The 21,633-nt window shown below is 47.0% G+C and overlaps 2 protein-coding genes across 2 annotated transcripts; one reads left to right on the forward strand and one right to left on the reverse strand.

Moving 5' to 3' along the window:
• Positions 1 to 66: 66 nt before the first annotated feature.
• FAM89A (family with sequence similarity 89 member A) lies at positions 67 to 21,377 on the forward strand. Its single transcript, XM_008978182.4, has 2 exons — positions 67 to 400; positions 20,210 to 21,377. The coding sequence occupies exons 1-2, from the start codon at positions 110 to 112 to the stop codon at positions 20,471 to 20,473; spliced, it is 555 nt and encodes a 184-aa protein (XP_008976430.2). The 5' UTR covers positions 67 to 109; the 3' UTR covers positions 20,474 to 21,377.
• Positions 11,999 to 18,871, reverse strand: LOC100993046 (E3 ubiquitin-protein ligase RNF4-like). The gene has a single exon (XM_055103233.2). The coding sequence runs from the start codon at positions 18,723 to 18,725 to the stop codon at positions 18,153 to 18,155; it is 573 nt and encodes a 190-aa protein (XP_054959208.2). The 5' UTR covers positions 18,726 to 18,871; the 3' UTR covers positions 11,999 to 18,152.
• Positions 21,378 to 21,633: the final 256 nt, after the last annotated feature.

Consider the following 21,633-nt stretch of genomic DNA (forward strand, 5'->3'; position numbering starts at 1 on the left):
GGCGTGGCACGGGAGGGGAAGTGGGCGGGGCACCGTCGGGAAGGGGGCGGGCCGGGGGAAAGCCTTGGTTCGCTGCAGCGGGGCAGGCGCGTGGCCGGGCCGCGGCGCGATGAGTGGGGCCCGGGCGGCGCCCGGGGCCGCGGGCAACGGCGCGGTCCGGGGGCTGCGGGTGGACGGGCTGCCCCCGCTGCCAAAGAGCTTGAGCGGGCTGCTGCACTCGGCGTCGGGCGGCGGCGCGTCTGGGGGCTGGCGGCACCTGGAGCGGCTGTACGCGCAGAAGTCGCGCATCCAGGACGAGCTGAGCCGCGGGGGCGCGGGCGGCGGCGGGGCCCGGGCGGCAGCGCTGCCCGCCAAGCCTCCCAACCTGGACGCCGCTCTGGCGCTGCTCCGCAAAGAGATGGTGAGTGGGGCTCCGCGAGCTGGGGCTCTTCCCGGCCGGGCTCGCCGTCCCGGGAAAGTTCGCGGGGACCGCGCTCTGTCCGGAAGTCCCCGCGCCCACCCGCCCTTTCGGGCTCCTCGGCCCCAGGCGCCGGCGCCGTCCTCCCAACGACCCCCATTTTTCTCGCGTGCTCCGTGCCCACGATTGGAACCCCCGCGGGAGAGCCCCGCGCGCAGAGGGCGGCTTTCTTATGCCCGGCGCCCTCAGTCCGGCCCAGCTGGCTCGGAAACCTGGGCGCCCGGAAGCGCTGTGCGGGGTTCGTGCCTGGCCTGGGGGCGGGGGCGGCCTTGTCACCTCTCCCCGAGTGAAACAGACCTTCCCGGTGGGGGAAAGGCTTTCACAGCGGCCCAACGGATTAACGCGATTGCGTTTTCCTACCACGAAGAGGACAACTTTTGTCCGCCGCCAGTGTAGACAGCAGATTGGAACAGCCCGGCCCCCTTCCCGGCGCCCCAGGCCGCCCGTCCGTGATCCGATTACCGCGGGATGGCCCCGGCGCACAGATGGCTGCGAAAGCAGACGCGCACCCCGGGCGAGGGAGGAGGCCGGGTCCCTCAGCCCTGCGAAGCTGATTGCCCAAACCCTCTTGAGAAAGGTGGGAGGTGGCTGTCCTCCCGGTCTGGGTGCTGTCCATGTGAGTTCTTCGCCTTGTGTCTAAGCTCCATACCATGGGCTCAGTGTTTCTCTGTGCTTGGGAAGTACATTAGCTGTTTGTGGACCAGAACACACATGATTTAGGGTGACGCTAAAAGTAGGACAAGGGCAGGGATTTAGGCAACAGCGAGTCTTTCCCCAGCTTTCTCGGCCAGGCGTAGGCCAGGCAAGAAGAAATCAAAAACTTTTCCTCTTTTCTACCATCTTACTGGCCCCCATCACCTCCTCCCAATCCCCTCGTTTTAAAAGCCTCCCTTTCCATTCACCTCGTCCAGGTTGTCTCCTTTCCCTATAGGTAAATTATTAAGAAATCTAACATTAGGAAAGCTGCCTTTTCCCAAAACTAAATGTGCCAAAAAATAAATTGTTATAGGAATCTTTTAAATATGTATCTAGTGCATTTAAGATATTGTTTAGAAAAATTCAGGGTATGCATACTTTTTTTTCAGGAGCATTATCTGTTCTGAAAACTAAGACTTAATTGAATTCAGAAAGCAGCCTTAACACTTTTAATCAAAGAGATATTGTCTTCCTACTCTGTAGCTGGCATTGAAGTGATTTCCAATTCTCACTGAAAAGATTTTCTAAGCTTCTTACAGAACCACTTAAATTCCAAGCCAACCGTTTTTAATTTATTAAAAAACATTCATTGACATAAACATCACACAGCTGGTGAACTGCATTTTAATTAGATAAATCTACACGTAGTGTGTTTACAGTCTGAACTTGGACATAGCAGAACCACGGGGGTGAAGTAGGAAGATCATCTTTGATTATTTAAATTCCATACTTGAGCAAGAGATAGAAAAACCTCGGGGCCGCTCCTGTTGTGAAGCTGTGGTTTATAAACATGCTCTGGAGTCTTGCTATGGTGGCTTGGGAGTCAACGTGCCATTCCCAGAAGTATTTTTCCAGGTCCCTCCTGGTGTGACTGAAGCACAACCACATCCGTATAATTACGCCTTGGACCAGAGCTCTCTGTAAGCCTATTTGAAGCACAAGAAAAATAAACAGCCATCTTTGGTCTGCCTGGTATTTAGCTGAGATAAAGATAAGATATGGCTGCAGGCTTTGACAGATTCCTTTCAAGAAATGTCACAAGGCCTTTAAAGTTGCCCAGAGAATCTTTCGGCTTTTTAATTGATTTACTGACTTGGGGCCATGGGGTCTGAGTGGACAACTCAAGCTGAGACTCCCTCTGGGGAGGCCTTGCAAAATAAGAACTGGGAGTTCATTCCTGAGATATCTGCAAAATAGTTTGTGTTGATCTGTTTAAATTGAAGGCCTGACGTCAAATCTATGGCAGGGGACATAACTAGGTGTCATGGTAGAATGTGATAAATGCCTTAAAGAATTTTTTTTTTTTTTAAAGCAAGCATAGAAAGAGGGACAACTTCTAACAGGGACAGGGAGCAGGGTGGTGTGGAAGACCTCAGAAGGTGACAGAATTTCGACAAGGGAAAGAGGCACCAGGAAGGTAGCTGCGGAGCTGGAACTGGGAGTGCGCCAGTTTGAAATGTGAGCAAGAAGGGGCTGGGCAGGTGGACCGAGTGGACTCTGAGAAGCCTGAGTAGCAAGGATGGGCATTCAGCCGGAGAATGGTACTATCCCAGTTGGACTTTGAAGAAATGAATTCTACAGCAGGGTGCAGAAGGGAGAGCTGGACTTTGGAGGCTCAACAGGAAGATGAGAGGTGTTCATGGGAGAGGTGATGGAGTCCCCAGCAGGGTAGGGGGCTTGCTAATGTGAAACAAGACTCATATGGGCGACACTTTTCTGAAGCCGAAGCTGGAGGAATTACTGAGTCAAGGAAGATGATGAAAAGGGGATCAAAGATAACTTAAGCTTTTTCATGGAAAATATAGCCAAGCAAAAAATTAAAAATTACAGTGCCAGCACCTAGAAATAATCACTTTTAGTATTTTGGGATATCTTCTGTTAGGTGCAATGTAAGTGCTTTCTATATAGTATCTTATTTAATTGTATAAATTCTCCATGAGATAGATACTCAGAGTCTGTTTTATATTAAAGAATTGGATGCTGAGAGTTGAACTCCCATAAGGTCACAGACCCTACCAGGTCTGTTTGGCTCCAAAGCCCTATTTAACCATTGCAGTCTGCTGTCTGTGCACACGCATGCACTCTCACACACACACACATACATATATACAACACATTGATCATATATATTTTGGTTTGCTTTTTGGGCTGCACATTGCAATTATTTTCCCAGTCAAGATATATTATAATGACTTCAGTGAGTGTGTAGTATACCACTGTATGGCAGTTAGCAAGGTTTTGAAGCTTAATAATCACTGGTAAAGTGGGGTTCATTGTGGCACTTGGGGAGTCAGGAGGAGTAGCTGCTTTAGGGAGGAAGGTAATTTGTCATCGCATCAGCTGAAGAGCATGTTAAACATTTCAGAATGTGGAGCTGGAAGCTGGAAGAGAGGTTTTGGTCTGGAGATAGCCAGTGGAAGAGATGGTTGGAGCTGAGGGAGTAATACCGTCTCAATGGGAGGAGAGGCCATTCGGATGCCGAGGGTGGAGGCTGGGAGAGCTGGAGCCCAGGGCTGAGAAGGGTCTGTCTCATGACTGCTGATGCCCTCCTCTGCTTGCCTCTGCTTGGAGAGTTGTGGTTTCAGCTCCACGTTTCAACACTTCCTGTTCTAGTAACCCCTGTGAAATTCTGCACTACTCGTAAGTCCTTGTCCCCTCCCCAGAAGGGCCCATTTGGAAAGCTTCAAGGGTCACACAGATAGTTATTGCTCTACAGACCAAAAAAGTCCTTTTGAAAAAGTTGATGATGATGATTTTTACATCAGAGAATATCTTTAGATCACGTTTAAGAGATGATTCCTGGGTGTATGTTAGATAGCAAGTACTGTGGATGGTTTAAGGGTGAATAGGAAATATCTAGATGTTAAGGGGCTTATCACACCTGGTAGATGTGGGCATCTTTACAGAAAAAGAATTGCTTTAGTTTAGACTAGTTTTCATTTTTCATGACCAAAGACTCTATATTAGTAATAGAAACTTAGTCTGAACTAGCTTTTTCAAAAGGACAATCTTATAGACTGGATGTATACAGAGACAGACTAGAACTAGGGCTTATGGGGAATCCAGGAAGTCCACTGAGGTATTCTCTTCCTCTCCTCCTCTGTTTTGTTTTTTTCCTCCATTTTGGAACCTGGCCGCTAACAGTGGCCACCCTCAATTTTGGCCATGCTGCTTAGTTGCAGTTTGCAAATACTGTGGAAGGATGCCAGTTGGCCTAGCTTGGGTGGCCTGGCCAGCCTGGGCCAGCCAACAGTGACAAGGACAAGATTGTATTTTAATAAGATGGTGTGAGCATGTGGATGGAGTCGGACACTGGGGATTCTCTAAAGAAAGGACAGTTTGCAAAAATGGAGCAAGGGGTAAAGTAGTAGACATCTACTGCAGACCCCGTTCTATTTAAAAATACTTTGCCCTCAAGGGTCCCACAATTTTAAAGATTTTTTATCTGCTAAGCTGATGGCTAGCTTGGCTAACTAGATCTTGGTTGGCCTTTAAAATATTTGCATGTGGTTGAAGGATGTCCCTGACTGGGTGTCAGCTGGGACCCCTGGCACACACCAGTCCTTGCATAGATTTTTACATAGACTGCCCTTCCCAGCACCCGTGCGAGGTTAGATCATCAACCTTACAGGTAACCAGAAGTCACACTAGAGTGTAGAGACACAAAGACCTTCAGCCCTGGGGGCAGGAGATCTTTGAGGAGCAGCATCCCTGGGGATTCTTGGGTTCAGCTGCTCCCACAGTCAGCAGCAAGGTCTAGTAGCTTTGATTTGGAATCTCTTTGCCTCATTTTTTTCTTTTAACTATCAGTTATTTTGGTCTCCCACCTGTGCAGAGTGGGAAGTCATCCACACAGAACTTTTGAATTCCCAAATTGCAATGCTGTGTAAAGAATTGAACCTAAGAAAAAAAAAAGTTAAATTTGTGAAACTAGTAACAATTAGCCTTCCTACATTTTAGTTGAAACAACTAAATGCCTAATGAGCTTGTCCAGTGAACTGGATTCCAGCTCATTAGCTGGAATAGCTGACACCCCAGTGGAGTACAGTCCTTATCCTTTATGTGAAACCAGTGTCTTACAGAGGAAGTTTTAGTCTTTAAGAGGCTGTGATTGAGTCAGGCTATGAAGTGCCATTTAGAATAAGAGGATTCGCTCCTAGTGCAGCATTCTTGATTGGCATTGGTCAGAGGAGACTGGGGATGTCTAGCGGCCTTTAATACTGTCTGTTTTCACTAGTCTTTCCACTAGCATAGTCTAGCACAGCGATCCCCAAAGGATGGACCGCCAGCTCCAGAATCTCCTAGGCTGCTTGCCCAAATGCAGATTTCAGGGCCACATTCTATGCTTGTGGAATCAGTAGCTGGGAGAAGGAATCTGCCTTTTTTTTTTTTTTTGAGACAGAGTTTCTATCTTGTTGCCCAGGCTGGAGTGCAGTGGCGCGATCTCGGCTCACTACAACCTCCACCTCCCGGGTTCAAGTGATTCTCCTGCCTCAGCCTCCTGAGTAGCTGGGATTACAGGCACGCGCCACCACGCCCGGCTCTTTTTGTATTTTTGGTAGAGATGGGGTTTCTCCATCTTGGTCAGGCTGGTCTCGAACTTCCGACCTCAGATGATCCGCCCGCTTCAGCCTCCCAAAGTGCTGGGATTACAGGCATGAGCCACTGTGCTCAGCAGGAATCTGCATTTTTAGCAAGCCGTTTAAGACTAGAGAAGCACATGAATCAAGGATCAAAAGCTCGAATTTGGTGTTAATAAACTATGTGATACAGTTCTGACAAGCCACTTCACTCTTTTGGGCTAAGATCTCTTATTGGGAAAATGAGAATTAAATGCCATAAAGGGTCCTTTTGGCCATGGCAGTATTCTTTACCCCTCATGCCTCTATGGTTCTTTCTGATGCCTACAGAAGAAGTTGGCTCTGTCATAACTTTTGGGCACACGTGCGGGGCCTGTCACCAAGCATATTGCTTGGGGTCCCCAAGGACACTTCACAGCTATACCTAGTTGCTCTGAATTCCTTGAATGCAAAGAATGGGAAGCAGAAAAGGAAGAAAGGTACAAGTTTGCTATTCTTGAGCTCAGTTCATCAAAAATTAGGCTGTCTACACCAGTTATTAAGATTTTCAGGCCACTGCTACCCTGTACTTGTCCCATCCCCATCCCAATGTCCACCCTATAAAAGCAAAAACTAAAAAAAGAATATATATTAGTTTGTGTGTATGAAAGCATGCCCGTGTCTTTGGTGTGGGGTGGGGGACAGTAAGGGCAGTGTGTGGGTCACTGCCTGGCTTCATTCACTTGATGCTATCTCCAAGTGAGGTTAGAGTTCTTCTCCCGAGATTTGAAGATATAAAGGATTAAAAGCAAAAATACCACTTTAAACTTTGCTCTATTACTGTACCTACCTGCAAAGTATATAAATTGATATTTTTCCTAACTCATAAATATCTTACAACACTTCTCATTTTTTTCCCTTTTGTTTAAAGGTAAGCATCTGTTCAATGTAAATGTAAAGGTGCCCCAATAATTGGCAGTGTGGGCACCTCTTCATTTGCAGATAGCCTCAAGTGAGCAATAGCCCTGGCATTTCTGTACCTTGCAGACAGCGGTGCCTCCCCTGCTCTGGGTCCTGTCTCACCGACATGGCTGTGGCCCCCTGAGGCCAGGTGGGCAAGGATGTTTAGGGAGGGTTCAAGAAGGGAACCATGCCCGGCTTGCAGTTCACTCCCACCAAGCTGCAGATGGAAGTTTCGCAGTTTCGCTCTGGGAATGCCTGCAGGAACTCCATGGAGACTTTAGACCCCACTTTGAAAAACCAAGCTTTTCATAATGCTGTGGAGGAAACCAGACAGACCCCAGACTCCATGCTCAGGAAGCGATCCCCGAGGCTGGCTGCTCAGATATTTGCCCCGCTTGCCAGTGTCATTCTCCATATGGAGCCCTGGCCTCCTGGCCGCCTTGGCCTTTGCCCACGCGTTCCTAATGTTTGGAAGTGATGATTAGACAGGAGTCATAAAGGCTGCTCACTACTTCCTGTGGCTCGTTCCCCACAGACACTTAACACAGATGGTCACCCTCTCCCAGGAACTCTGGAGACAGAAAAACCTTTAGCCTACTTTAGAAGTCTACAGAAATTCATTAAGACATGTGGCCTTTCCCGTTTTTGTGGGCACTCTCTGTTCACTTCCTTGATTGGCCCCGACAGCCATGAGCTGGCCTAGTTTTGCAGGTGTGCGCTTTCTGAGTCTCAAGGATTCGGGAGGGAGGCACCATCTTTGACCAGTGGAGGGATCTGGGGAGAAGGGAGGGCCTCTGTCCTCTGCCCAGGGCTCCCTAGTCACATGGTAATTGTTGGGGAATCCCAGGCCTGTCCCAGCCAGGAGAGCCTAGGCTGAGGAAGAAGGTGACTGAGATGCACGTGAAAGCGAGTGTATTCTTAGGTGGGTGATTTGGTTAACCTAAATGGATTAATAAAGTTTCTCAGCTTTAATTTCTAATAAGGTAAATATTGACAGGTATAGCTCACATAAACAAAAGCTCTTTGGGACTCTCAATTGCAATTAAAATTGGATATAAAATATCCAAATTAAACGCTGCTAAAAGAGAAGTGGCAAGGTGTTTAACATTACTTATAACCACGGATGTATACATTAAGACAATAAAGTATCATGTTGTACCTCCAAGACCGACAAAGGTAGAAAAGCATGATCGTGTCACAGTGAGGGTTTGGAGAAGTAAACCTTCTCATGCATTGCTGGGGGTAGGGGGTGGGGGCTGGGGGGGGGGGCGGGGCGGGGCGGTGTAAAGTGCTGCAGGGTTTTTTTGAGCGCAGTTTGGTAATACCTCTGAAATTGAATATATGCCTGTCTTTTGACCCTGTGATTGCATTTTTTAAAAACTCTGAAATGGCTTTCTATTAAATAGCAAAGCAGAATTGCAATATAATTTTAAAATATGCGTAAGTTAGGTCACAAAAGGGATGTAAAATGTTTGCAGTATGACTGTTAAATCTTCATACAGCTAAAGCCAATTATTGACTCTTTCTTATACCAATACAGACATAAAATTATTTTGTGATGAAAAGTAGTCCAAATTGAATCACTTTATTGGTAAACGTCTTTCTTCCCATTACATTTTCCCATTGCTTTGGACTTGAGGCCCGGGGTTGGGGAGGATTGGAAAGGCGCCGTGGGCATTCTTCTCTCCTTGTCCTCTTTGTCCCCCACAATTTCATATTCACAAGTGTACCTTACAGAAGCATCCACACAAGTGGATAATGGCACTTATACATGGATGTGTATTGCAGGATTTTTTATAATAGTGATAGAATACTGTACAATTGTTGAAAAGAATATGGTAACTATATATGTATATAGAAAGATGTTCACAGTGTAAAGTTACAAAACAGTACTTACCTAACTTTGTGTATGTGGTAACAGTAGAGAAAACAATATGAGTGTGCATAGTGCTTTGAGGAATATATGCTAAACTACTACAAGTGGATATCTGAAGAACCACAGTTTCAAAGTGTGGTCTGGGGACCTCTAGGGGCCCCTGAGATTCTTTCAGAGGGTCCATAATTATATGATGGTGATATTGACAAATGTGACTTTTTGGTTATTATATAAGAAAATGTACCAACATTTGGAAGATCCTGCATAATTTATTGAATCAATTTTCCACTTTTTTCATATGACTGTGCTTGATATTAAAAGATCCATTCAAAGTGCAAGACTGATGGGTTTTAATGTAATAGAGTGTGAACATTTCATTGGTATAGTTCCAAATTCCACACTAAACAGCAGTCAACTAAAGGGTGGTAGCAAAGAGGAATATCCACAATTGTCTGAAAAGGCTACTGAAATACTCCTTCATTTCCCAGTTATACAGTTGTGTGAGGCCAGATTTTCTTCATTTACTTCAACCAAAACAGCATGTCACAAAGGACCAAATGCAGAACCAGATAAGCCAGATAGTTAAAAAGATTTATGAAAATGTTATTTGTGTTAACATGAAATAGGTTTATTATTATTATTATTATTATTATTATTATTGAGACAGAGTCTCACTCTGTTGCCCAGGCTGGAGTGCAATGGCAAGATCTTGGCTCACTGTGGTCTCTGCCTCCCAGGGTCAGGTGATCCTCCCACCTCAGCCTCCTGAGTAGCTGGGGCCACAGGCAAATGCCGCCACACCCAGCTGATTTTTACATTTTTTGTGGAGATAGAGTTTTGCCATGTTGTCCAGGCTGGTCTCGAACTCTCGGGCTCAAGCGCTCCACCTGTCTTGTCCTCCCACAGTGCTGGAATTACAGGTGTAAGTTACCACGCCTGGCTGGTGACTTCTAAATTTTCTCAGTTTTAATTTCTAGTAATGTAAATATTGATAGGTATAACCCACATAAACCAAAGCTCTTTGGGACCTTCAATAATTTTTTAGAGTGTTTGGAGACCAAAACATTTGAAGTCTGCTATTTTATAACAGGGAATTAAGGAGAACTGGTTCGTATGATTAAGAACCATTTGAATTTATAATACAATTAGAGTGTTTATTTTTATAATCAGAAAAAAAATAAAAGAATGTACAAAGACATTTCTTAAAGAAAATGGTCAATTGCTTTTCTTCATCTATATCCAGGACAGAACAAGAGGAAATGGGCTTAGTTTGTATGAATGTTAGTTTAGGTTAGAGATAAACAAGAATGTCCTTCTGAGAATTGTTAAATTGCAGAACAGTCTCTGTGTCAGTGTGGATGCCCTCACTTGTAAGTTAGCAGAAAATCCAATTCAAACAGCTTTACCTGGTAGAGGAGTTTCCTGGAAAGTATAGAGGTGGGATGTGCTTTGGGTTTAATGGGGGTTAATCTGGGGGCACAGTCATGCAACCCGGTTTATCTTCTGTCTCTGAATCCTGATGGCGCTTTAGAGTCTAGTCCTCAGCTTGGCAGGTCTAAAATATTAACAGGAGATGAAGCTGACCAAATGACACGAGTATGTTTCCGCCCATGGGAGGAGAAGGCTACATAGGAGACCACGTCATCAGAAGCCGTTTAGTGAGCACAGAGCTGGAACCCACCAGGGAGCTGAGAGTCCTTCAAGGGTGTTTCTGTCAAGCTTGGGTAGCTGAGCTCATAGCCCGTCTCCAACTGCATCAACACTGATGAAGTCTCTCTTCAGCTTTTTCTAAACACTATGCAGGGCAGCATCCTTCAGTCAACACATCCTTCATCAGAAATCAGGTTATAATCGATTAGATCTCTGCTTTCTTCAATTACAGTCCAGGCCTGTGGATATAAACTAGACACTGTGATTAGATTTGGGGCATTTACCAAGTCTTTAAAATAAATTTGTGAGCCATCTGTATATACTTACTCATTCATTGTGTTTTTAAAAGATAACTGTGAAAGTTTTCTCATTGTTAATACATTTTCACAATAGAAAACTTAGAAAATTCAGAAAAGCCAGGAATAAAAATGGCCTGTGATCCAAGCAGGTTGCTATACCACTGCTGAGACTGGGGCCTCTCTCTTCATCTTCCCTGTACAGGCAGTGCAGGGTGATGGTCAAAGCACCCATTTCAGAGTCCTGCAGACCTGGTCACCTCCCCACTCTGCCACTGACTAGGTGGCCTTAGGCAAGGGCCTTTGTCATTCTCTTTTTTTTTTCTTTTTTTTGAGACAGGGTCTTGCTCTGTTGCCCAGATTGGAGTGCAGTGGTGCGATCACAGCGCACTGCAGCCTCAACCTCCTGGGCTCAAGTGAACCTCCCACCTCAGCCTCCCAAGTAGCTGGGACCACAGGCACGTACCACCACACCCAGCCAATTTTTAAAATATTTTTGTAGAAATGAGGGTCTCGTCATCTTGCCCAGGCTGGCCTGGAACTCCTGGGCTCAAGCAGATCCTCCTGCCTCAGCCTCCCAAAGTGCTGGGATTACAGGCGTGAGCCTGTAATCTGCAAATGGCAGTTTTTTAATTTCTAAAAAAATCTTAACATTTTTCATGATGTTTTGGTTTAAATCAACACAAATTTCCTTTTAAAGGTTCCTCTCGTCTTTTAAGCCTTGTTTCCTAGTGGTCATGTTTCTATTGTCCTTGCTTTAAGTTAGGAAGAACTCTCTCCCCCATGCAGCCTCCAGAGATACTCAGAGACTTTCAGTGACTTAACACCCAGCTGGGAGCCACCGCCCTGTCTGGAGTGTATTTGTATGTGGAGCCTACTGTTTTGAAAATCCCAAGTGAAAGGAAGCAGTTTCAAGGGTGGTTTGGGCTTGTTTGGCCCCATTGTTGGGAATGCTGTGGCTCTCGGGGCCACCTGTGTGTGTTGCGGGAGGGGTGGAGGGGAGCTCTGGGCATGGGAGAAGAGGAGTGAATGATCAGGAAGGAAGCAGGAAGCCTGCGCAGAGAGCGGAAGGACCTGTGCTCGCAGTTTACAGCCATGGAAGCTGCTGATTGTTCTTGAATTTAAAGTGGAGAATAAGGGACCACAAATTGCAGGGTTTGAGCATTCCATGCTTTTCTTAAATGAGCCTGTCTGCATTTTCAAAACGTGTGCTTTCAAAAGAGAGCTGTATTTTCTGAATCCAGCTGTGAATGTGGAGACCAGCCGTCCTCCAAGGGCATGCGAGAACACACCGTTGAGATCCAGGCTGCTTCTGCTCGGAGAGTGGCTTGCTCGGCGGCTCCCCAACCACTCTTTTTTCTGGAAGGGTGAGAAGTTCTTGTTCATGGTGACTTAACCATGTCTTGGAATCAAGTCCTTTTGGATGGTTGCTCTCTCCCCTTCCTGCATCCAAGACCCACATACCTTCAGTGTAGAGAGACTGACCACCAGATCTGCCCTCTAAAGAGCGCTCCTGGAGGAAACTTGGTTGGGTGTCTTTGGCCCTCGATGTGATGGGAGGCACGCGGGGACTCAGTGGTCTGATGCTTCCCACAGGGACACCTTGTGTACAGGGCACTCGGCGGCTGCCCGTTCAGTCTGCACCTCTGTGACTGCCCGAGGGATGCAGCCGGAGGGTCTGTGGGTGCCAGCACCACCCCACTGCCAGGCCACTTCTGCGGCTACGTGTTCTCTGGGAGGGTGAGATCTCTGCAGCCAGGCGTTTTCACTGATTCACCAAATATCTGCCTGTCTGCTCTGTGAGTTTCTGGGCTGGGTGCTGAGAGATCCAAAAGGGAAATGGTGTTTGCCTTCATGGAGCTTGTCCCGTGTCAGGAGAGAGAAGACCTGTATGCACACCGATAATATAGAGAGTAGTAAATGTCCTAAGACAGGTGGAGACAGCGAGGGCAAAGGATGAACACTGGCTGAACCAATCACAGTCTGAAGAGTGGAGGGAATCAGGTACAGGGCGGGTGGTCGAGGAGCATTCACAGATGCAGTGGGGATGAGGGTGTCATGGGGGACAGTCGGGGCTGTGCAGGTTGGGAGTCAAGGGCGTAAGCCTGAAGAACAGTCAGACCAGATGGTGGAGTGCTGCCTACGGATCTTCCACCTCCCTCTAGAAAATGTAAGTGTTGCTGTTTAAACAGTCACAGCTGAGGAAGAGGGGCCCGGGCTAGGAAGTCTGGTTTACTGTGCAGTGACTTACCTCATGTCCTCCGAGCTGATTTAGAGGATTTCTGGTAAATCAGGAAGTTTAGTCTGGTGCCTGAAGACAGTGGCATTGAGAGGCTGGGAGGTGTGTAGGCGTGTGTGTGCGTGTGCATATGTATGTGTGTGCGTCTAATCCTTGTTAAATCCGTCTGAACTTTTGCCATGTGTCGGGTTGTGTAATAGGTGTGTGCGGGGCTGCGCTGTATTCCTAGGCGGGTCAGGATTCCTTTCTAGGCCAGTGTTCCACCTGATGACAAGGCAGCTTTGTGAGTCATCTGGGTGCTACAGTGCAGAAGTGTCCAGGGAGAGATCCTCTTTGCTTCCGACTCCCTGCCGGGTGCATCCCCTCGGTGGGCCTGGGAATACCTTGGAAATGGCACTGTCGGGAGAAAAGCATGGAGCCACGTGTCTGGCTGGAATGGGGTCATGGGGAGTCAGAGCCTTTGAAACCTAGAAGCGTTCAGGCTCCTGTGTTTACCTGGGCCGACCTCAAACCATCCCAGGAAGGAGAAAAGCAGACCTGCTCAGATACCAGGGTGCCCACTGCTACTTAGGTGTTTTTCCATTATTCATTCCTGGGGTAAGAAATCAAGTCTTGGGTTTACCCACCCTACTGGTGTCAGAGGGACTCAGCAGGAGAGTAGATCTAGGATTCCAGATGAACTTCTTCCATGATTTTTGAGCACATACTATGTGACCCTGAGAGGGCGTGGCTTTCTCGATTAAAGTTAATATTTCTTTTATGAAATCCTAGCAAAGATAAGGACGTCAGAGCTGGCCGAGTCAGACTCCTGGGGGCATGTTGATGGCATCCAGATGCAATTCTGCAGAGGAATCCTGGAAAACAGGAGTAAGTCTAGAGGAAAGGCCACGGGTGTTAGTGGACGAGAGGTCATAATGAAAATAGGGGAAGGGCCTGAGATATTTAGCTTGGAGAGAAGAACACAGGTTTGGTTTTTGTTTTAGGGCATGGGGTGGTGGAAAGTAAATGACCTTCAGATTAAAGGGTAGTAGTTAGGAGAGAGTTAAATTAGATCTGTTTGGATGCCCAGCTGTCACACCCAGCATCAAGGGCTCTGTGGGGCCTCCAGGCTGGGAGGCTTTGACTTTGTATAAAATAATCGTATTGGTTTGGAGAGGAGTGCAGTGGTTTGGCAGGTCCTCCTTTTGGGGTTTGAGGTAAGATATCCCAAGTCCTTTCCTATTTGAGAGTTTCCCTTCCTCATGAGGCAGTGTCACTGGCACATTGTCACCCTGCCTGACTATGCTGGCTGTCTTCTGAGCGAAGGTGACCATCTGGTTCCTTCTCATGTACCACCTCAGTGCTGGATTGGGAGAGGAGCGGGAGGAACACAGTGGGACAGGGCGCTTCTGTTTTCAGAGCCTGGCTGTACCTGCTGCTCCTTCCTGAGGTGAGTCTGCCCACTAGCAGAGTGAAAAAGAAACCATGGAAATAATAACAATGAGAATAGAGGCTATTGATTTTTTTTTTTTTTTTTTTTTTTTTTTTTTTTTTTTTTTTTTTTTAGGAGCTGAGCAATTTATCCATGGTTTCTCAGCTGGTGAGTGGCGGAGCCAAGATCTGAACCCAGGCAGGGAGGTAGGCAGGTTCCAGAGCCTGCACTTTTAATTCTGTGCTCTTCTGCTTGGCTGGCCTAAAATTCCAGGCTTACACGATAATAAATATAAGTGGCCCAGGAAAATCAGAAAGATATTTGTGTCAAGATCACTGGTTCTTTGCTGGAACTGAGCATCAGCATCATCTGGGTACTTGTTGTATTATTTATTTATTTTTTCAATAGAAAATTCCTAAACAGACTGACTTTTCTTTCCCTCCTTCTCTCCCTTCCTTCCTTTCTTCCTTCTTTCTTTCCCTGTCTCTCCTTTTTTTAATAGAAAATTCTCAAACTATGGATAATTTTTAAAACACAAATGCCAGATATGCTGTTTCCCTCCCTCTTGACAGACGCACATCCTTTCGAACTCTAATCAAGGAAAAGAGCAAGCAGTGGTGTCTGCCTTAGGGTGTGGTGGCCTGGGCATCTCTTAAGTTGCCCATTGCTTGCCTATTCAAGGTATGCTTTTGAGATGCCATTGAATAAAGTTTGCTCCTGAGTACAGCACTGGAAACTGTCTTTCGCTTGCAGTTCATTTAGGACAGAGAAGCAACAGTTTATATAGGGTCACAAAGCGTTTGAGCTAACCATAGATGAGCGAGCCCAAATCCCCCATTTTATAGGCTGGCAGAGGGTCGGGACCTCAACCAAGCCACAGAGGACGGCAAAGCTGGGCCTGGAGACCACGCTCCCGACCTGCAGCCGAGGTCTCTTCCTAAGAAAGTTTAGAAATTCTGGTGTCAAGAGTAGTTGTGGTGGCCGGGCACGGTGGCTCACGCCTGTAACCCCAGCACTTTGGGAGGCCGAAGCGGGTGGATCACAAGGTCAGAAGATCAAGACCATCCTGGCTAACACGGTGAAACCCCGTCTCTACTAAAAATACAAAAAATTAGCCGGACGTAGTGGCGGGCGCCTGTAGTCCCAGCTACTTGGGAGACTGAGGCAGGAGAATGGGGTGAACCCGGGAGGCAGAGCTTGCAGTGAGCCGAGATTACACCACTGCACTCCAGCCTGGGCAACAGAGCAAGACTCCGTCTCAAAAAAAAAAAAAAAAAAAGAGTAGTTGTGGTAACAACAGAACCCACCTCTCTATCTGGAAGTCTTCTTGAGTGTCTTAGCAAAAGATGCTCTGTAGGCTGGGCACAGTGGCTCACACCTGTAATACCAGCACTTTGGGAGGCCAAGGCAAATCACTTGAGCCCAGGAGTTTGAGACCAGCCTGGGCAAGATGGCAAGACCCCATCTCTACAAAGAATTTCTTTAAAAAATTAGCCAGGCATGGTGGTATGCACCTGTAGTCCCAGAAGCATGGGAGGTTGAGGCAGGAGGATCCCTTGAGCCCACGAGCTTGAGGTGGCAGTGAGCTATGATCGTACCACCGCACTCCAGCGTGGGTGACAAAGCAAGACTCCATCTCTAAATGTGTGCATGTGTGTGTGCATGCAATGTAATAAAACATAGTTCTGATTTTTATGGTCTATTCAGGCAATAGTAGAGAGACAGCCAGTGTTCACTTGGCAATTTAGAGTAGTTGGAGGGTATGAAGAGTAAACCTGGAATTTACCACCCCATCTATTTACAAGATGATCACTTTTTACCAGGCCTCAGCTTCCTTTTGTGAAAGCTGTACTATCTTATGTGGAAAATCTTATTGCTAGGTAAACGAGTCATTTCGGTAATTATAAAATCTGTAAATCCTCTGACACTTTCTGTGTGCTTTTCTACATGCGCGTACCCATGCATCTTTTTTTTTTTTTTTGGTTCAAATTAATGGTTTTATTTGCATCTTTAATACTAGCAGAGGAGTCCAAAGCAGACTGATATCCATGGATATAGTTTAAATGTAACAAAGAAAGAGTTGAACTATGTACATTGAAAAAAGGAAAGACATTTTTTCATACCAACCTTTCCCTAGTTTGCAGTTTCTGAATAGTAGAAACAAAACACATTTTTAAATCTTTTTATCAGTTTAATTTAGGACGAAGTACACAACTTTTATAATTAACCACTGAAGTTGTCTTCAAGGATAAAACTTAAAGAAATTTTAAAATGGGTGTTACCATATTTTATTAGTGGACTGACTCCAAGGTTGCCTTGTTCCAAGTCTGGGCATTGTGACATTCCTGTGATGCCCAGAAGAAAGTTAATGGCAATGATGTCCAGTCAGGGGGCAGACACGCTACACATCACAATGATGGGAGCTGAGGATTCTGCCCACTTCAACTCCAAGTAGAAAATTATTATTTTCATTCAAACTAACTGGAAGTGAGCCAAACAGTTAAAAAGTCAGAATGAAGAATAAAACAATTTTCTTTTCACATAGAGGAGGGACACTCCTTCAGCCCCGTCTAAAGTGAATTCTGTGCTGAGTCCCTTCTCCTTCAGAAGGGTAAACTGAAGGTCAATTATTGCTAACAAAGCCAGAAGTGGCCCCTTTCCCACCCTGAAGATGTTTCACACGAAAAGCCCATTTGTTTGGCTTGAAGCCCTCTGAGGAAGGAGGGCAGCGGAAGAGGAGGCATGCTGGCACTGTAAGGCCTCTCTCGTTAGCCACCGCCAGGCCCTGTGCTGTCAGGGGCAGCTTGGGCCACTTTGCTGCCCCTGAGCGAACCTGAGGCTCCCACATACCTGTGGAGTGAAGGAGAGGTTGTCCTCTGGGCCCCTGTTTCGCCAGTCATAACCTATGGAGCAGTCAAAGGCCCAAAGCATCCAAGCCCAGTGGCCAGGGAGCTTCTGAAATAAACGGCACGGGGTTGGGAAGGATGAGAAAGCCAAGTCAGGTGGGCCAGGTTCTCCGAACATGGGGCAACAGTGACCTGGGCAAAAGGCTGGAACTGAGCGGCTGATAAGGCCACAATTACTGCCACCACCTCTCAGTATCTACACGGGGGCAGATGTTAGGCAGTGGGAACTGAGGACTGGAGGGCGTGTGGCAAACACCGGATGGATTTTATCAGAAAAGAGAGGACACCCAAACATGTGCCTGTCCTATTTATCTTGCATGTCCTGTGCCAGGTGAAGGACGCTGGAGCATGGGTAAGGTTCCTGAGAACAACTGGTGGGCAGAAACGGGCTGGGATGGGCACTGCTCCACAGGCAACATTAAGCCTCTGAGGGGGACACTAATAGTGCTACATCTGGTGGGCTGCTGAAAAGTAGGTAACGAATGGCCTTTATTGCACTTTTTCATTCTTAGGAAACGGGATTGCCCTGCAGAGTTTCTCTTGATTTGCAGAAATCACTGCAGATCAATGATAAGGTGCAGGCAGAATCACGGGTGACCTCTGACTCTCAAGGGAAGAAGTCCAGTGATTGGTCTTTCCAGGGCTCAAGGGGCCACTCTTGCACCTGGGATCCTCGAGCTGGGTGGACCGGGTCTGGCTTGGTCAATGTGTGGCAGGCAGATTGGTCGACCGGCAGACACTTGGGACAAAAGGTGGTGTGCCTGGGAAAGCTGGGGCAAACTTTCCAAATGGAAAATTTCTTGGCAAATGTGCAGGTTCTGCAACCAGACTGGAACCACGATTCCCAGTGTGCCTGACTCCCTTTCTCTCACTCTAGAACTGGACCACCCCAGAGGAACAGAGATGGCCTGGGAAGGCCCTGGGTCCAGTGCCATAGCATCAAACTGGAGATAACAAAAGGAAGGGGTTGGAAACAAAAGAGCAGTTTACGTATCAGACGTGGGTTTCAAAACAGTCTTTTTGAGCTCAGGAAAATGGAGGCAGATACCACTGGAGAACCTGATTGTCCATCCATCTCTCCTGGGCGTCTCTGAATACTTCATATATAAATGGAGAGGTACTGTTTGTGGTTGATCTTTTTCCTACAAGTTGGGCAAGTATTAGCGTTCTTCAGGGAATCACGGAGGCACTGGCTACAGAAGACATGGCCACATTCTGTGGAAACGATGAGACGTCTATTCTGCATGATCTCTGAATATCTGTCCATGCAGATAGGACAACCGACAGTACCGGAGGGCCTGAGGCCTGTAGTGCCCTCATCCCTGGCGTTTCTGGAAGTGTGGGTAGTCACATACACGTCTCTGTCCCTGGACAACAACTCATCGTCACTGCTCACCACGCAGCTGTCAGCATGGTCCTGGGGCAGCCTCCTAGCATTCCTCCTTGGTCTTCTTCTTTTGTCAACAATCACAACAGAGTCATTGTGAGTCAGATCAACCACCACAGGCTCTAAAGATTCACAAGTGAGGTCCACAATTTCATCTCCGGCAGTTTCCACGAGTTCTATGGGTTCTGCTTCCAAGGAAATCTCAGGGGTGGAGGTTGCTTCCCGTGTTCGCTTCTGGGCTTGTCTAGAATTTATTGCTCCACCTCGATGCTTTCTTGTACTCATTGTGCTCTTTGGTGCCTTTCGTTTCCTAACAGAAAAGGAAGTGATCTATACCAAGGTTTGCAGGGAAGTCAAATGTTCTCAACCTTTCGTGCCCTCTGGTTAATCATCTGGCTTGCAAAAGAATTTGGATCGGGACAGATTTCCAGTATTTTAAAGTCCTGGAGCTAGTTAGGTCTGCAGGCGCCGCCACCGGCGCACTCCAGAGAAGAAGCTCCTTCTCCAGCCGCCCAGGAGAGCTGTACCCATGCATCTTTAGTGCTTTACCCCGGGAGGCATTAGAATCCTGTTTATTGAGTGGATTGATATTGAATTGCCCTAATAGCTCCATAAGAGAAATTATTGTTTCATTTTGCCATCAACCAAGGCACGGAGATGAAGGTGATAAATACCTTGCTCAGGGGCCAAGAAGCCGAAGGCAGGTCCCCTGGTGTCTTCTTGAGTTTCTTCCCGTTGCCATTCAGAGCAGGGTCTGTGGAACAGCAGCATAGCACGGAATCACCGTAGGGGCTTGGTGGAAGCACAGCCATCCAGTGGCCCCAGACCCACTGAATCAGAGTCTGCTTGTTGAACAAGATCCCCGGGTGGTTCTCATGCACTTTAAAGGTTAAGAGGCGCCGATGCTGGTCTATGCTGCATTTCCAAGAGGCTTAACTGTTCTCTCTTTGGTATTGGTGTAAACGATGCATTTCCTGTTCTGACTGTGACCGTGCTCTTTTCTCTGGGATGGGTGGTGGGGGAGGGAGGAACTGGAAGATAAACAAGTATATGACTTTTATAAATGTTCTGTGTTCTTTTGCTGCTTGTTTTTGTGGGGCTAATTTTCAGGAGGAACTGTAGAGCCCTTCATCTTCCAGGGCTTCCTCATATTCAGTCAGTTACTCTGGGGAGGGATCCCAGAACCATCTGGGATAAGGCTGACCCTGCCTGGAGGAGAGGGAGGCAGTGTAACCTCTCACCACTGAACTGCACAGAGGTGGGTGCTCCAGGGGGATGTCACATTGGCCAGCTGCTGTCACTGGCAAAGGGCATTCTGTTGCCCCTGGGAGTTGAGAATGACTGCATCAGTCAGATCCTAACGCAGTAGCAGGGAAGGCCAATGTGGGTCTTCTCCGAGTCTGATTGGGAGAGGAAATGACACACTCGTTTCTTGGCGTCCAAAGTGAAAGCAGGTGGGGCCACTAGAATATGCAGTGCTGTCGCTTCATCAGGCATACTCAGGAGCGCCAGGGTAAATTCTGCAGGCTGCCCTGGTTGCCCCACAGATGCGATCCTCCCTGGACTCGTTGAGTAACGTCTGAGGTATGGGCATAACACAATTAAGGTGTTCTCAAAGCTGGAAATCCAAAGCATCCGAGTGATGCTCTGAATCATTCGCCGTGTGGAAGGAATCTGCTGGCAGGCACAGATTGCCGGCTGAGTGTTCCACTGAAATTAAACTCAAGTGCTGACTTCTTGTTTTTTACCTCCCCACCCGTTCCCTCAAGGTTGGTCTCCGCCAGCTGGACATGTCCTTGCTCTGCCAACTGTACAGCCTCTACGAGTCGATTCAGGAGTACAAGGGGGCATGCCAGGCAGCCTCCAGCCCAGACTGCACTTACGCTCTGGAGAACGGCTTCTTTGATGAAGAGGAGGAATATTTCCAGGAGCAGAACTCCCTGCACGACAGGAGGGACCGAGGCCCTCCTCGGGACTTGTCACTGCCTGTCTCCTCCCTCTCCAGCAGCGACTGGATTCTGGAGTCCATCTAGAGGGTCTTGGGAGGGATGTGACTGTTGGGAAGCCCTTCCTACTGGACACGCTGTCATCATTTGCTGCTTCTCTTGCAAGAAAGCACCTCCGTTGTGGATGGTCCTCGGGCACAGGGGATGAGCGCTACCAGTTTCATTTGTAGGCAGGGCGTTCTCCGCAGATGCATGGTGGCAGTCTGCTTTGATGGCAGCAGTTTCTGCTTAGGTGACCTAGAGGTCCTCAGCAGTATCCTCCACACCTATTTATTGAGGTGCACCTGCTGGGGATTCATAATGAGAATATAACAAGAGGATCTCGGTGAAAGGCCTTAGTGGGTGTTTTGTGTGAGGTGGCTTGTAGCTAGCTACTTCCTTACAGATGGTAGAGTATTCCAATCCTCTTTGTGTTAGGGTTCTTGCTTCCAGTTTGGGATGTATTAAAACCACCATTTCACTGCTTCCCTTCCTCAATATGCTCTGCAGCTTTTCTTGCTGTTTAAACCTCTCGCCTCAGCTTTATTTATTTGTAAGCTGCATTACTAACTGCCCAGTGATTCGGTGAAAGCTTTTTACTGAAAAAGTTAACATTTCTAGTCATCCCAATCAACTGGCTTTTTTCAACCAAAATTTTATATCATTCTTTGTCTATCAGATACGAGAGGAAGGAAGATAATACGAAGACATGTTGAATAGTGAAAAAAAAAAAAGAACACAAAAACTGGGGCAAGCCAATGTGATGTATCACTCACTGTAAGATGGCAAATGTTTTCATTTTTAAGATTCCGAATGTAAACTAGTGTGCTAGAAAGCAAACCACCCGCCACTCAAACCAGTAATTACCTTAAGCCTTAATATATTTATTAAAATACTTTATGAGAACATTACACTTTGTAGGTTAAAAATGAGGATAAAATGCTAAACTATCTGTGTCGTGTGTTATTTTATTCTGAATTTGGAATCATCAACTTTCATGACTTGAATGCATTGAGTCCAGTCAAATAATGAAAGAAAATTAGTTTGTTTTTCTGCCACTAAATGCATTTGAAACAAGGTTGACTCTGTTGAGCTTAAGGAATCGTTTTAGCAAGAGTAGATCACCATTTACAGCTGGTTCTCAGTGCTCTTTTTTTTTCTTTGAGACGGAGTCTAGCTCTGTTGCCTAGGCTGGAGTGCAGTGGCAC

Source organism: Pan paniscus, chromosome 1 (assembly GCF_029289425.2).
Source record: "Pan paniscus chromosome 1, NHGRI_mPanPan1-v2.0_pri, whole genome shotgun sequence".
NCBI classification, from domain to species: Eukaryota; Metazoa; Chordata; class Mammalia; order Primates; family Hominidae; genus Pan; species Pan paniscus.

Bases quoted from the DNA above. Each gene is read 5' to 3' on its own strand.
- FAM89A (XM_008978182.4), top strand. From the start codon at position 110: ATGAGTGGGGCCCGGGCGGCGCCCGGGGCCGCGGGCAACGGCGCGGTC. The intron at 401-20,209 runs GTGAGTGGGGCT...CGTTCCCTCAAG, and splicing joins CGCTGCTCCGCAAAGAGATG to GTTGGTCTCCGCCAGCTGGA.
- LOC100993046 (XM_055103233.2), bottom strand. From the start codon at position 18,725: ATGAGTACAAGAAAGCATCGAGGTGGAGCAATAAATTCTAGACAAGCC.